This window comes from Pongo pygmaeus, chromosome 2 (genome assembly GCF_028885625.2).
Source record: "Pongo pygmaeus isolate AG05252 chromosome 2, NHGRI_mPonPyg2-v2.0_pri, whole genome shotgun sequence".
NCBI classification, from domain to species: domain Eukaryota; kingdom Metazoa; phylum Chordata; class Mammalia; order Primates; family Hominidae; genus Pongo; species Pongo pygmaeus.
Window position 1 is genome coordinate 206,317,842 of NC_085930.1, and position 12,954 is coordinate 206,330,795.

Sequence of the window (12,954 nt, forward strand, 5' to 3'; positions counted from 1 at the left end):
CCACGTCTACTAGAAATATAAAAATTAGCCAGGCGTGGTGGCAGGCACCTGTAATCCCAGCTACTCGGAGGCTGAGGTAGGAGAATTAGTTGAGGTGGAGGATGCAGTGGGCTGAGATCACCCACTTAGAAGACAGCAGCAATCATGTACCTTGGTATTTACCTAAAGAGCTGAAGACCTATGTTCATAGAAAAAATGTACACACAGGTGCTTATCAGTTTATTCATAACTGCCAAAATTTAGAAGCAAGATTACTTAGTAAGTAGGTGAGCTAGATAAACTATGGTAACTGCAGACAACAGAATATTGTTTTGTGCTAAAAAGAAATGAGGTATCATGTCATGAAGACATGGAGGAAACAAATGCTATTGCTTAGTCAAAGAGGCCAATCTGAAAAGGCTATATTCTGATTCCAACTGTATGACACTCTGGAAAAGGTAAAATCATGGATATAGTCAAGATCTGTGGTTGCCAGGGCCTTACAGAAGAGATGGATGAATGGGCAGAGCACAAGATTTACAGCAATAAAAACTATTCTGTAAGCTACTAGAATGCTATTACACATTTGTCAAAAACCGTAGAACAAACCCTAATGTCAACAGTAGACTAACGATGCTGACGGCACTAATGGTGCGCCCATGTAGGCTGCCCATCGTAACAAATGCACCGCTCTGGCGCAAGGTGTTGACGGTCATGGAGCATGTGTAAGTGGCAGAAACAGTGGGTGTGTGGGAATTCTGTTTAATTTTGCTATGAGCCTAAAACTGCTCTTTTTAAAAAATTTATCTAAAAAAATGACAACTCAGTGTTTAAGCATTTTATTAAATCAGATAAGGAATCTCCACATTGTTGCACATAACAGCTTTTATACAATGATAAGGACATATCATTTGTTTACAAAGAAAGCCTAAAATTTCAAGAACATTCAAAGAGCTAACACAGTAAAGGTCATGCAAGTTCTAGAATAGTGAATCATGACAGAACTCATTCATTTTATCCTTTACCTCCAAAAGGCCCATCTCCTTAACGAGAAGACATCTCAAGACCAGGAGCTTGTCACTAGTCTGATATTTCATTCAGGAATATTGAGCCTGTTACCACGTACTGGCTTGATAGGAAGTAACTCAACTCTAACTATAGAAAAGGGTTTTCTGAAGAGACTTACTGCTGCAAAATGTATGCCCTGTATTCATATTGTGTTATACTATGAATATGTCACATGCTTTCATTTAAGTATGTATGCAGAATACCCAAACCAGGAATCTCAGCTATGACCTTTTCACTTAGCTACACTAAATGTCAGTCCAAGATAAAAAAGGAGATTAAAGATAAAACTGAAGATTAAAGAGCCTGTGAGTAGTGAAACATTCAAGTGAGGCTGTAAATCTAGGTAAGCAACACTAAGAACCTGAAGAGGCCCTATGAACTTTTTCCTAGGAGGCAGTTTCAAACTGCCCTGTGACAAACAGCTGATCACCACGTTTATAATGATGGTTCACTCACGGAGCTTCGAACTTATTCATATCTACATTTAATTTATCACCACGAATGGGTAGGCAGACGTGTGAAAGACCTTCGGGGGACTCTCCCTCCCCACACCCCCCAAACCTTCTATACAAAGTCCCCCTGCTTTAAGTCAAAACGTCAATTCTGAATTAAAACTTGTCCGCACTAAGTTTATAGGAGGTAACATGCAAATAAGGTGATAAAGTTAAAATGACTTGTCAATAGCAAACATTATAAATGTGTGCTACTATCTCATTAAGTAGAGGACCTGGAGAAACCATAAAGAACAAAAACCCACGCTAAATTTCAAATTTTGTAGTAATTTCATTTTACAGTGGTTGAATTTACCCACCAAATGCTTAATGACCACAAAATGTTTCTGCAACTAAAACTAAAAGATAGGGAATTATAAGAGTTGGGATATATGTTAGATACTAACGATCTTCAAGCTTTGAAGATGTCATTGCATGAAGAAAATTATGGGAAACACTGTTCCCGATAATTACTTACACCCTTAGTGTAACATATGGAGATCACTGTCTCCGATACAGACACTGTGGTAGGTAAAAACTACCTTGTTCTTTATACATTATGGAAGACACTGCTCCCGATAATGTGTTAGGATTGTGACAAAGGTACTGGAAATTTTGCAAAATGGGAATTAGAGTTATACCTTGGATAAACTGAGCTATAAAATTTTGCAGGAGTACTACCACAGCCTTTAAGTGACATTTATTTATAACTTGGTCACAATTCATTGCATTTAGGAAAACTAGCATTCTTATCTGGTCAGCCCTCGCTTCTTAGCAACCCCTAATTAAATTTAATTCATCTCTAAATCTTAGCTTCAACTTTATTCAATTACATTTGGCTGGCGGCTGTTTTCTAAAACCCTTAAGTGTTGACCATAAATGCAAAACTTCCAGTATCTGTTGGGTTTTATTAGCAGATGCTGCTTTTATTTAAAAAAAACCGACAGTATAACTGTCATAATTATGGAAGGCACTGCTTCCGATAATTATATTCTATAAAAAAAACACCATTTATAGTGAACTCTGTCACTGATAAATAAACAATAAATATCTCAGTGCCAAAAGGACAGAAAGCTCTCCCCTAAGATTAACACTTTGGCCAAAATTTGGCAGCATATTATTCCTTATAGTCTGACAAACTGAGTCTGCAATTAAACACCTGAAACTGGTTCTCTTTCAATGTGCTTTGGAAGAAACAAAAATAACAAATAACTAAATGGAGGCTTATGGGGGAAGGGACAGAGGAAAAGAAAATATACTAAGTCTTTGGCTTCTGGTCCCCTCTTTTCATAAATGACATCGAGGTTAACATATTAAGGCCTTATTCCTGCAATCAACAGTTGAACCTCATTTTATCCAGCAGAAGGACCTCCATTTCAGACCTCATTGGCAAGAAAACAAGCCCATCTTTTCTGAAAGTTAACTGTTTCTTTCAGGAATGAGGAAACCAGCTACATTCCTTATGGAAAAGCTTAGATCTCATTTGGAGAAGGTCTTTCAACCTGGTATCTCCTACTTAGCATCAAATGAAGTTGGAGGATCACTCGAAGTAAGCGACCACTTACAACCTTCAGCAGAGACCAGCCCTTAGGATTCAGAGAGATCATTCACATAACTGGTTTCTGACATTTTCATTAACAACAGGAAAGAGGCAGTTCCCATTACAAAGCACTTAAAATTCTAGAGATAGGGGAATATTCCATCATGGACATTTTTTAAGTGGTTATTCACTTTAACTTGAAGTACAGGTTATCTACCCTGTATTAAAAGCTGCTGCCTAAAGACATCTAGTAGTACCAAGATGATGGGATGGAATTTTAACATCAGGTTTTGTAGCCCTACTGAAAATTTAGCACAATCAGCACAAGTCTAGAAACCAGACTACCCTGCTGTTCTGATGGAAGCTATGGGTATCACATTTAAAACTCATTGTCAATGTCCCAAACGTCACCAGAGAGGGCATTTGCAGCTCCCTGAATAGTCCAAGTAGCTAGAGCCAACTGGTTTCTGAACAGCGTTTCATTAAAAGCACTGTTATTTTGTTTACGCAGTTTCAAGTTCTCCAGTAAAGCTGACAGCGTGTGAGAGCCGGAGCCCCAGAAGACATGTCGGAAAGGAGACTCTTTCGGAGATACGTAGGGAGAGAGGAAGTGATACTCCACCTACGAAAACAACACACGAGGCAATTTACACAGCCCTGTGACTTTTGTAGTAAAACAACTGTTCACTTCAAATGTAAAATGTATCAAATTTAAGAATGCTGATCAGACTTTTTTTTTTTTTTTTGAGACGGAGTTTCGCTCTTGTTGCCCAGACTGGAGTGCAACGGCGTGATCTCAGCTCACCGGTACCCTCCACCTCCCGAGTTCAAGCGATTCATGCTGGGATTACAGGCGTGACCCACCGTGCCCGGCTTTTTGTTGTTGTTGAGACAGAGTTTCGCTCTTGTTGCCCAGGCTGGAGTACAATGGCGTGATCTCAGCTCACTGCAACCTCCACCTCCCGGGTTCAAGTAATTCTTCTGCCTCAGCCTCCTGAGCAGCTGGAATTACAGGCATGCACCACCACGCCCGGCTAATTTTTTATTTTCAGTAGAGATGGGGTTTCTCCATGTTGGTCAGGCCGGTCTTGAACTCCCGACCTCAGGTGATCCACCCGCCTCGGCCTCCCAAAGTGCTGGAATTACAGGCATGAGCCACTTTACCCAGCCAGCTGATCAGACTTTGTATAGCAGAGTAAGGAAAAAAGAATGCTGAGAACCAGGCTAATGCTAATCTTCTAAGGTTAAAATTCTAAAGGAGGCTGGGCACAGCAGCTCACGCCTGTAATACCAGCACTTTGGGAGGCCGAGGCAGGTGGATCACCTGAGGTTGGGAGTTCGAGACCAGCCTGGCTAACATGGTGAAACTCTGTTTCTACTAAAAATACAAAAAATGAACCGGGCGTGGTGTTGGGCACCTGTAATCACAGCTACTCGGGAGGCTGAGGCAGGAGAATCACTTGAACCCGGGAGGCGGAGGGTGCAGTGAGCCGAGATCGTGCCATTGCACTGCGGCTTGGGCAACAACAGTGAAACTCTGTCTCAAAAAAAAAAAAAATTTTTTTTAAAGGAAACTGATTCATTTTACAAAAGAAAACTTTAAATGTGTTCAGTTTCTTTTCCCCACTGGAGCATACATGGAAGGTTTACAGCAAGTCTCTTCCAAAAAGACTAGGTTTGACTGAGGTCTGAATTAGACAGCAGAAACAGAAAATGACAGCTAAACCATTAATGCTCCCTTCTTAAAGGAATTCTAGACTCCTAGAGTTTGTCCACTTTGCAGAAGTCTAAGATTTATCAATTATTTTACACATACTTTAGTTCCTCCTTTCCCAAAAGTTCACTTACTCTCATGACACGATCATTGAGTTTCTTCATGACAAATCTGTCTGTTTTCTCAGCATTCCCGAAATCTGTTGTTAGTCTGGAAGTAGCACGGAAAAAGTCTCCACGAGCAGAATACAGCCACTGTAAACTCAGGCCCATTTCCTGAAACAGACATTATTCGCTATGAGAAGTTTTATTTCTAAGGACATTGTTTTGTATGCCTTTCTAATTTAACGTGTGTTAAGTAAGATTCTGATAAAAGGAACTCGCAGATAAGCTCAAGACTCCGAAAGCACCTTGCACAGGGGTTCCAAGCTCTATGGACTGTGATATACACTCATATTTGAGCCCAGCATGTAAGAAAACCACTCTCATTAAGAAATTGAACATAATTATATAATCCTATGTACTATATTGTTTCCAGTTCAATTCTCCTTTTGGGGGAAAACGTCCCTATAGGGGAAAACATTTTGGTTCAATGTACTTCAGGATCTAGTTATTTCCATCTGGTAAGTTCCATTTTCAACAGTTACAATTAGTTTCAAGAAAGACATAAGATGCTGGACGCGGTGGCTCACGCCTGTGATCTCAGCACTTTGGGAGGCCGAGGTGGGTGGATCACCTGAGGTCAGGAGTTCAAGACCAGCCTGGCCAACATGGTAAAACCCTGGCTCTACTAAAAACACGAAAACTATCTGGGCACGGTGGCACACGCCTGTAATCCCAGCTACTCGGGGAGCTGAGGTAGGAGAATCACTTGAACCTGGGAGGTGGAGGTTGCAGTGAGCCGAGATCATGTCATCGCACTCCAGCCTGGGGGACAAGAGCGAGACTTCGTCTCTCAAAAAAAACAAAAATAAAAAAGATATAAAAAGATTCAGTTATCAGTGATTTACTTCAATTAAGAGATCTGTTAAAAATCAACTCCTAGTACCATAAAACCATCTGGAAGCTACTTTAATATTAGTTTTATTAATTTATTTAGAGATGGGATTTTGCTATGTTGCCTGGGCTGGGCTCCAGCAATCCTCCTGCCTCAGCAGAAGTAGTTGGGGCTATGGGTATGCACCACCTCATCCTGCTTATCAGTTTCATTTAATGGAATATTTGAATTTTAGATGCGCAGATCAATACGAGATAGAATACTGCTAGCTGTGCTGTCTTTCCATCTGTGTCACACCCGAGAGGCACACAGCCCAACTCCTTGCTGAGATCTTCATATTCCGTGTCCTACTGACGGGCTGCCTGGGAGACATGAGTGACAGAAAACCTGACACTGCTCTGGATTCTGAAACACTTGCTGAGCTCTGTCCTAGGTCTCTAATCCACAGCCTCCCGACTTCTCTCAAACAAGTTACCAATTCTACATACAATTATACCTCAGTTCACTTTAAAATGTACTATGGCTACAATCACCCTTCCAACAGGAACACAAAGGAACACATCACACTTCAAAATACTTGACATTCAGCAATAAAAACATAATTGGAATCAGTGCTCACCTTTATGTCTGCTCTGTATTGGTTCAGATCCCTCACAAATGAAAGCAGTTGGCTGTTGTACCTCTCATAGTCCAGGTTCAATTCAACGTCATGGGTTAGTTTAATCATGAACTGACCAGCGACCTCTGCAGCTGCTCGTGCCACTTCGTTCAACTCAGGAATCCTCTCAATCAGCTCCTTATAGGTGTCCATGGTGGTACCCAAATAAGGATAATCTGTGTCCTGCAAGAAAATGCGAGGCTATGGTACTCACATGAGTTCTAAGAGCAAGAGCCTCACATTCTGGCTTCGCCATCGAGGTAACAATAACTACAGTTCCCCCCTTGCTTCTAACATATTCCTACCCCAATTTACCCCAATTTTATCTCATTATCTGCTGCTTTAAGTACATTCTTGCTACTTCTCCGAATCTAACCTACTCCTAGAGTGACTACTTTCTTCCAGGTTCTACAGAATCCCTGTTCTATCATATCATATGCCCTGAATAGACTTCTAGCCAAATTCCTTAAGGCTGTATGTTTTTCTCTCTGGGAAGTTTGGGCCTTTATCAATGAAAAAAGAGAACACAGATGAAACATACCTTGAGACGAGGTCTGTCTGTCACCCAGGCTAGAGTGCAGTGATGCAATCACGGCTCCCCACAGCCTTGAGACGAGGTCACTCTGTCACCCAGGCTGAAGTGTGGTGATGCAATCATGGCTCCCAGCAGCCTTAAGCTCCTGGCTCAAGTGACCCCCCTGCCTCAGCCTCCCAAGGAGCTGGGACTACAGATGCATGCCACTGGGCCAGCTTAATTAAAAAAATTTTTTGTAGAGATATAGTCTAGGCACGTTACCCAGGCTGGTCTCACTCCTGGCCTCAAGTGATCCGCCCACCTCAGCCATCCAATGTGCCGGAATTATAGTTGTGAGTTACTGCACCCAGCCTGATGAAAATACTGTTCAGCTGGACTGTCCAATAGATAGCCACTGCTCAATCACTCAAGAAATTCAGCCTCGGTTTTTTTGTTGTTGTTGTTAGACAATCTTGCTCTGTTGCCCAGGCTAGAGTGCAATGGCGCGATCTCGGCTCACTACAACCTCTGCCCCCTGGGTTCAAGCGATTCTTCCACCTCAGCCTCCTGAGCAGCTGGGATTATAGGCATGTGCCACCATGCCCAGCTAATTTTTTTGTATTTTTAGTAGAGATGGGGTTTAACCATGTTGGCCAGGCTGGTCTTGAACTCCTGACCTCAAGTGATCCACCCGCCTTGGCCTCCGAAATGCTGGGATTACAGGTATGACCCACCACACTCCGCCAAGCCTCATTATTAAAACTCATAAAGAAGTTTTAGCAATAAACTCAAATGCTAATTAAGCTAATTGAGATTAACAAGTCTGTGTTAAAACTGATAATGAAGGAACACGCAATAATTACACGTGTATAACTTCTTTTTTTTTTGAGACAGGGTCTTGCTCTGTCACCCAAGCTGGAGTGCAGTGGCTCCATCTCAGCTCACTGCAACCTCTGCCTCCCAGGTTCAAGCAATTCTCCTGCCTCAGCCTCCTGAGTAGCTGGGGTTACAGGCACGCACCACCATGTCCGACTAATTTTTGTATTTTTAGCAGAGACGGGGTTTCACCATTTTGGTCAGGCTAGTCTCAAACTCCTGACTTCGTAATCCGCCTTCCTAGGCCTCCCAAAGTGCTGGGATTAAGTGAGGAGACCACCCCTCATACTGTCTTACGCGCAATTTCTGCCTCCAAAGAAAGAAGAAGTAAAAACTAAAAGGCAGAGGCAGACAGCCCAGCGCCACCGCACCCTGGGCCTGGTTAAAGATCAAGCCCTGACCTAACCGGTTATGTTATCTATAGATTCCAGACATTGTATGGAAAAGCACTGTGAAAATCCCTGTCCTGTTCTGTTCTGTTCTAATTACCGGTGCATGCAACCCCCAGTCACGTACCCCCTGCTTGCTCAATTGATCACGACCCTCTCACGCAGACCCCCGTAGTTGTAAGCCCTTAAAAGAGTCAGGAATTGCTCACTCGGGGAGCTCAGTTTTTGGAGACGCGAGTTTTGCCAAAGCTCCTGGCCAAATAAAGCCCTTCCTTCTTTAACTCGGTGTCTGAGGGGATTTGTCTGCGGCTTGTCCTGCTACAGGATTACAGGCGTGAGCTACCACGTCCAGCACATGTGTATAACTTCTCAAAACATTTTAAGCACTGCAGTAAACTTGGTCTCAAAGTTGACACAAGAAGATCCATGGCCAGGTGCATTAAGTAGCTCTTGCCTATAATCCAAACAGTTTGGAGGCTGAAGGGGGAGGACTGCTTGAGGCTGCAGTGAGCCATGATCGGGCCACTGCACCCCAGCCTGGGTGACAGAGCAAGTCACCATTGTCAAAAAAAAAAAAAACAAAACCCCAACAACTAAGATATGTGCAAGTTGTCAAAATCAAAATGGAGTCACTAGTGTTAACAAAAATGCAACCCTGAAGAGAAGGGTCTCATCCTTGTATGTCTGATAACAAGGACTAAGGGTTGTTTTTTTTTTTCCCTTTTTACAAAAACTACAACCTTACACAAAGGCCACTGCAACCTTGCACCAAAAAAATTCTCTTGTGAGAAAATCTGCCTAGCAACTGCCTGTCAACCTTGGACTGGTGTCATCCTTGTTATTGATCTTGGTAGCCAAGAATAATTACCTCAAAATAATTTTGTAATCCTCGTCATTTGTCCTTTAAAAACTTGTTTTCCTTTACCTCTCTAAATATGTACATAGTTGACTATAGCACAGGCATTCCCACTGCAATGCCCTATTCCCAAATAAAGATCACTTCCTTTTAGAGAGCCTCTCTCCATTTGTCATTTAAATGAACAGACTTACCTCACAAAAACAGAAAGAAACTGCTGGGATTCCAGAATATGCAAGGAAAGGGAAAGCAGCATTGTCTAAAGTGAGTTTCTCACTGCAAAGAGAAAGAATGTGTCTTTAGAAAGTGTTCTAAAGAATAGACTGTTCTATCATGCTAGTCCCCCCATCCAAAATAAATTATTTAGTTGAATATCTTTAGGTGTAAGTAAGTTCAATGCAAGGACAGATTTAGATTCTACCTAACGTAGTAGGTAGACTCTCTGCTTTTCTATTAGTTTGTTCATTCACTTTTCTCAACTTACACTTTGCTGGCCCAGTTGCTGTCCTGATATAGAGATTGCCCAGTAACCGGATGTTTCACCTGTAAGATAAGAAATTATCATTAAAACTAACCTTTTGGAACTTATTTATTCAGGCTAGTCACTAACATGTTACTCTATAAAAATTTATAAATAGAAAACTTGTATTATATCTTCTTGAAAAGAAATTATTTATGATAGTTAAAACAATCTCAACTTTAAGTTATTACTAACTAGGCTCATGTTGTCAGTTCCTTTAGTTATGGTGAGGAAAAAATGTTTTCTTCTTAATTAACATTTTAAAAGTGGGCCTAGGCCGGGCGGGGTAGTTCACACCTGCAATCCCAACACTTTGGGAGGCCGAGGTGTGAGGATCACTTGAGCCCAGAAGTTTGAGACTAGCCTGGGCAACACAGCAAGACTTTGTCTCTTTAAAAAACAAACAAACAAACAAACAAAAAACAAAAAAAGGAAAAAAACAAACAAACAAAAAAAAGCCGGGCGCGGTGGCTCACACCTGTAATCCCAGCACTTTGGGGGGCCGAGGTCAAGAGATCATGACGTCAAGGGATTGAGACCATCCTGGCCAACATGGCGAAACCCCATCTCTACTAAAAATACAAAAATTAGCCAGGTGTGGTGGTGTGCACCTGTAGTCCCAGCTCCTCGGGAGGCTGAGGCAGGAGAATCACTTGAACCCAGGAGTTGGAGGCTGCAGTGAGCCAAGATCACACCATTGCACTCCAGCCTGGTGACAGAGTGCAACAAACAAACAAACAAACAAAACCATGGTGGCTTACCCATAATTGTAAAAGCCCTCTCTGGGCTTCATACTATGCCTATCTTGTTTCTGGTTTCTTCCTTCTAGTACATCTTATGCCACCAACCTAACTGGCAAATTCATTATCACCTTGCTTGAGATCCTATAATCCCTAGTATCTCTTGGGATCAAGGCCAATCAATGTCTGCTATCTGACCTGTTTCTAACTTTACTCACTCCAATATACAGCCTCTAATCCCATTAGGCAGATATTTTCTTTCATATGCTCTCCCTCATTCAAAACTATGGTAATTCTTTATTCAGTGAATATTTCGTCCGGCCTTCTCAAAGTTTAGTTCAAGTTGATTTAAGCCTTCCTTAGCATTGTGACTCTATAGACAATCCCCTGCGGGCACCTGCACTACAGCTCAGGCCTCATGGCATTTTGTTATATATTCCTAAATAGACAACATATTCTATAAGATTGGAGCCCTCATCTCATATGGTTCAATAGGCAAGTATCCCTTAAATAATGCTGCTATAAAATTTATTCTCAATTTCTATTTTTTGTTACTGACTACGGTTTACATATCAGTGTTTTTTATCTCAGGTCGATTCAACAAAAAATTAAGTCATACATTTTTGTAATGAGGTATATACTCACATTTTGCATTGTTTTCTCAATAAGTGTATACAACAGTGGGCTGGCAGAAACCTTGAAGTTGCTGGTACCTGAAAATAAATTATTTTATCATTGCCCCTTCTCCATTCCAGTAATTTTCACACTGCTACTTCTACAACTATAAGTACTTGACAAATAAGACAGTAATCTAGATCAGTGGTCCTATGCAACAACTATCCCATTCATCAAGTAGACAAAAGTAATTTTGGTATCAAGCTCTTTAGCAACTATGCTAACTTGACTCAAGTGAGGCTCATACTACTCCTTGAGTTTACATACTTTAATCCAAGTGATCTTTTTTAAAAATATCAGAGCAGTTAGGCCGGGCATGGTGGCTCACGCCTATAATCCCAGCACTTTGGGAGGCCCAGGAGGGCAGATTACGAGGTCAGGAGATCAAGACCATCTTGGCTGGCATGGTGAAACCCCGTCTCTACTAAAAATACAAAAAATTAGCCAGGCATGGTGGCGGGCACCTGTAGTCCCAGCTACTCAGAAGGCTGAGGCAGGAGAATGGCGTGAACCCGGGAGGCAGAGCTTGCAGTGAGCTGGGATGGCGCCACTGCACTCCAGCCTGGGTGACAAAGCGAGACTCCGTCTCAAAAAAAAAAAAAAAAAAAAAAAAAATTCAGAAATCAGAGCAGTTTTAGGTTCAGCAGCAAAATTAAGAGAAAGGTACCTAGAGGTCCCATAAATCCACTGCCCCCACACATGTGCGGCCTCCCCCATTAGCAATTTCATGTTTAACTTTCTGGTTAGAGCTATATATAGTATGCTTGCTATACTCAGCACATTCTGCGGCAAACATACAACAGGGAAATAACTAACCTAGAGAGGTTTAATTATAACTCTTTCCTTTTTTCCCCCATGTAGATATTTCACTATTCTCAGTTCATCAGCTACATCTGCACTTTCTTTTTTACCCCATTCCTGTTGAATGTACAGCTGCACTTTAAATAACATTCAAACTTTTTGTCAATTTTCTGCTGACAGTGAACATTCACTCTTCTAGAAGTTTCAATTATCCAATATTTCTATCAGTGATGCCACAACGTAACAGGATATGAATTACTCTCTAAGTACCATTCTATACGGATAGTTTAGTGTCTTCTCACCTCAATAACCAGACTTAGGGTCCTAAAACTTTAGTTCATCAGAATTACCTGGAATGCTTGTTAAAGTTTTTTGTTTATTTGTTTGGGTTTTTTTGCTTCAGGATACTTTGTCCTTAAGAAAATAATAGGTTTTTATTCCCCAAGGGTTGCCAAAAAAAAAAGCCCAGTTGTTTTGTTTGTTTTTTTGAGATGGAGTCTCGCTCTGTCGCCCAGGCTGGAGTGCAATGGCACCATCTTGGCTCACTGCAACCCCTGCCTCCCGGGTTCAAGTGATTCTCCTGCCTCAGCCTCCTGAGTAGCTGGGATTACAGGTGCTCGCCACCACGCCCGGCTAATTTTTGTATTTTTAATAGAGACAGGGTTTCACCATGTTGGCCAGGCTGGTCTCGAACTCCTGACCTCAGGTGATCCGCCTGCCTTGGCCTCCCAAGTGCTGGGATTACAGGCGTGCACCACCGCACCCAGCCCAAAAAGCCCAGTTTTTAGATCAACACTCCCATTTCTGACTCAAAGGTCTGGGGTGGACCTGAAAGTTTACATTTGTAGCAGTTCCTGATGCTACTAATCTGGGGACCACATTGAGAACTACCCACTGCTCTAGACAAGGCAGTCTGTGCTCACTGTGTAACTTGACCGACTATTTAAAGGAAGGTTAAGATACAGGCTGAGGGCAATGGCTCATGCCTGTAACCACAGCATTTTGGGCAGCTGAAGTAGAATGCTTGAACTCAGGAGTCTGAGACCAGCCTGGGCAACATGGCAAAACCCCATCTCTACAAAAAAATTAGCCAGGTGGCTGAAGTGGGAGGATCACCTGAGCCCAGGAGGTCAAGGC

The 12,954-nt window shown here is 42.0% G+C and overlaps 1 protein-coding gene across 2 annotated transcripts in view; it reads right to left on the reverse strand.

Moving 5' to 3' along the window:
* Window positions 1–802: 802 nt before the first annotated feature.
* TFRC (transferrin receptor) overlaps window positions 803–12,954 on the reverse strand; it is a 33,100-nt gene continuing 20,948 nt past the window's right edge. For both annotated transcript variants that reach the window (XM_054480479.2, XM_063661362.1), the window contains exons 14-19: window positions 10,987–11,054; window positions 9,566–9,624; window positions 9,276–9,357; window positions 6,408–6,629; window positions 4,927–5,067; window positions 803–3,700 (exon numbers count right to left, since the gene is read on the reverse strand). In XM_054480479.2, coding sequence (XP_054336454.1) covers window positions 3,458–3,700; window positions 4,927–5,067; window positions 6,408–6,629; window positions 9,276–9,357; window positions 9,566–9,624; window positions 10,987–11,054 — 815 coding nt within the window. In that variant the 3' untranslated portion in view covers window positions 803–3,457. The remainder of the gene's footprint in view (window positions 3,701–4,926; window positions 5,068–6,407; window positions 6,630–9,275; window positions 9,358–9,565; window positions 9,625–10,986; window positions 11,055–12,954) is intronic.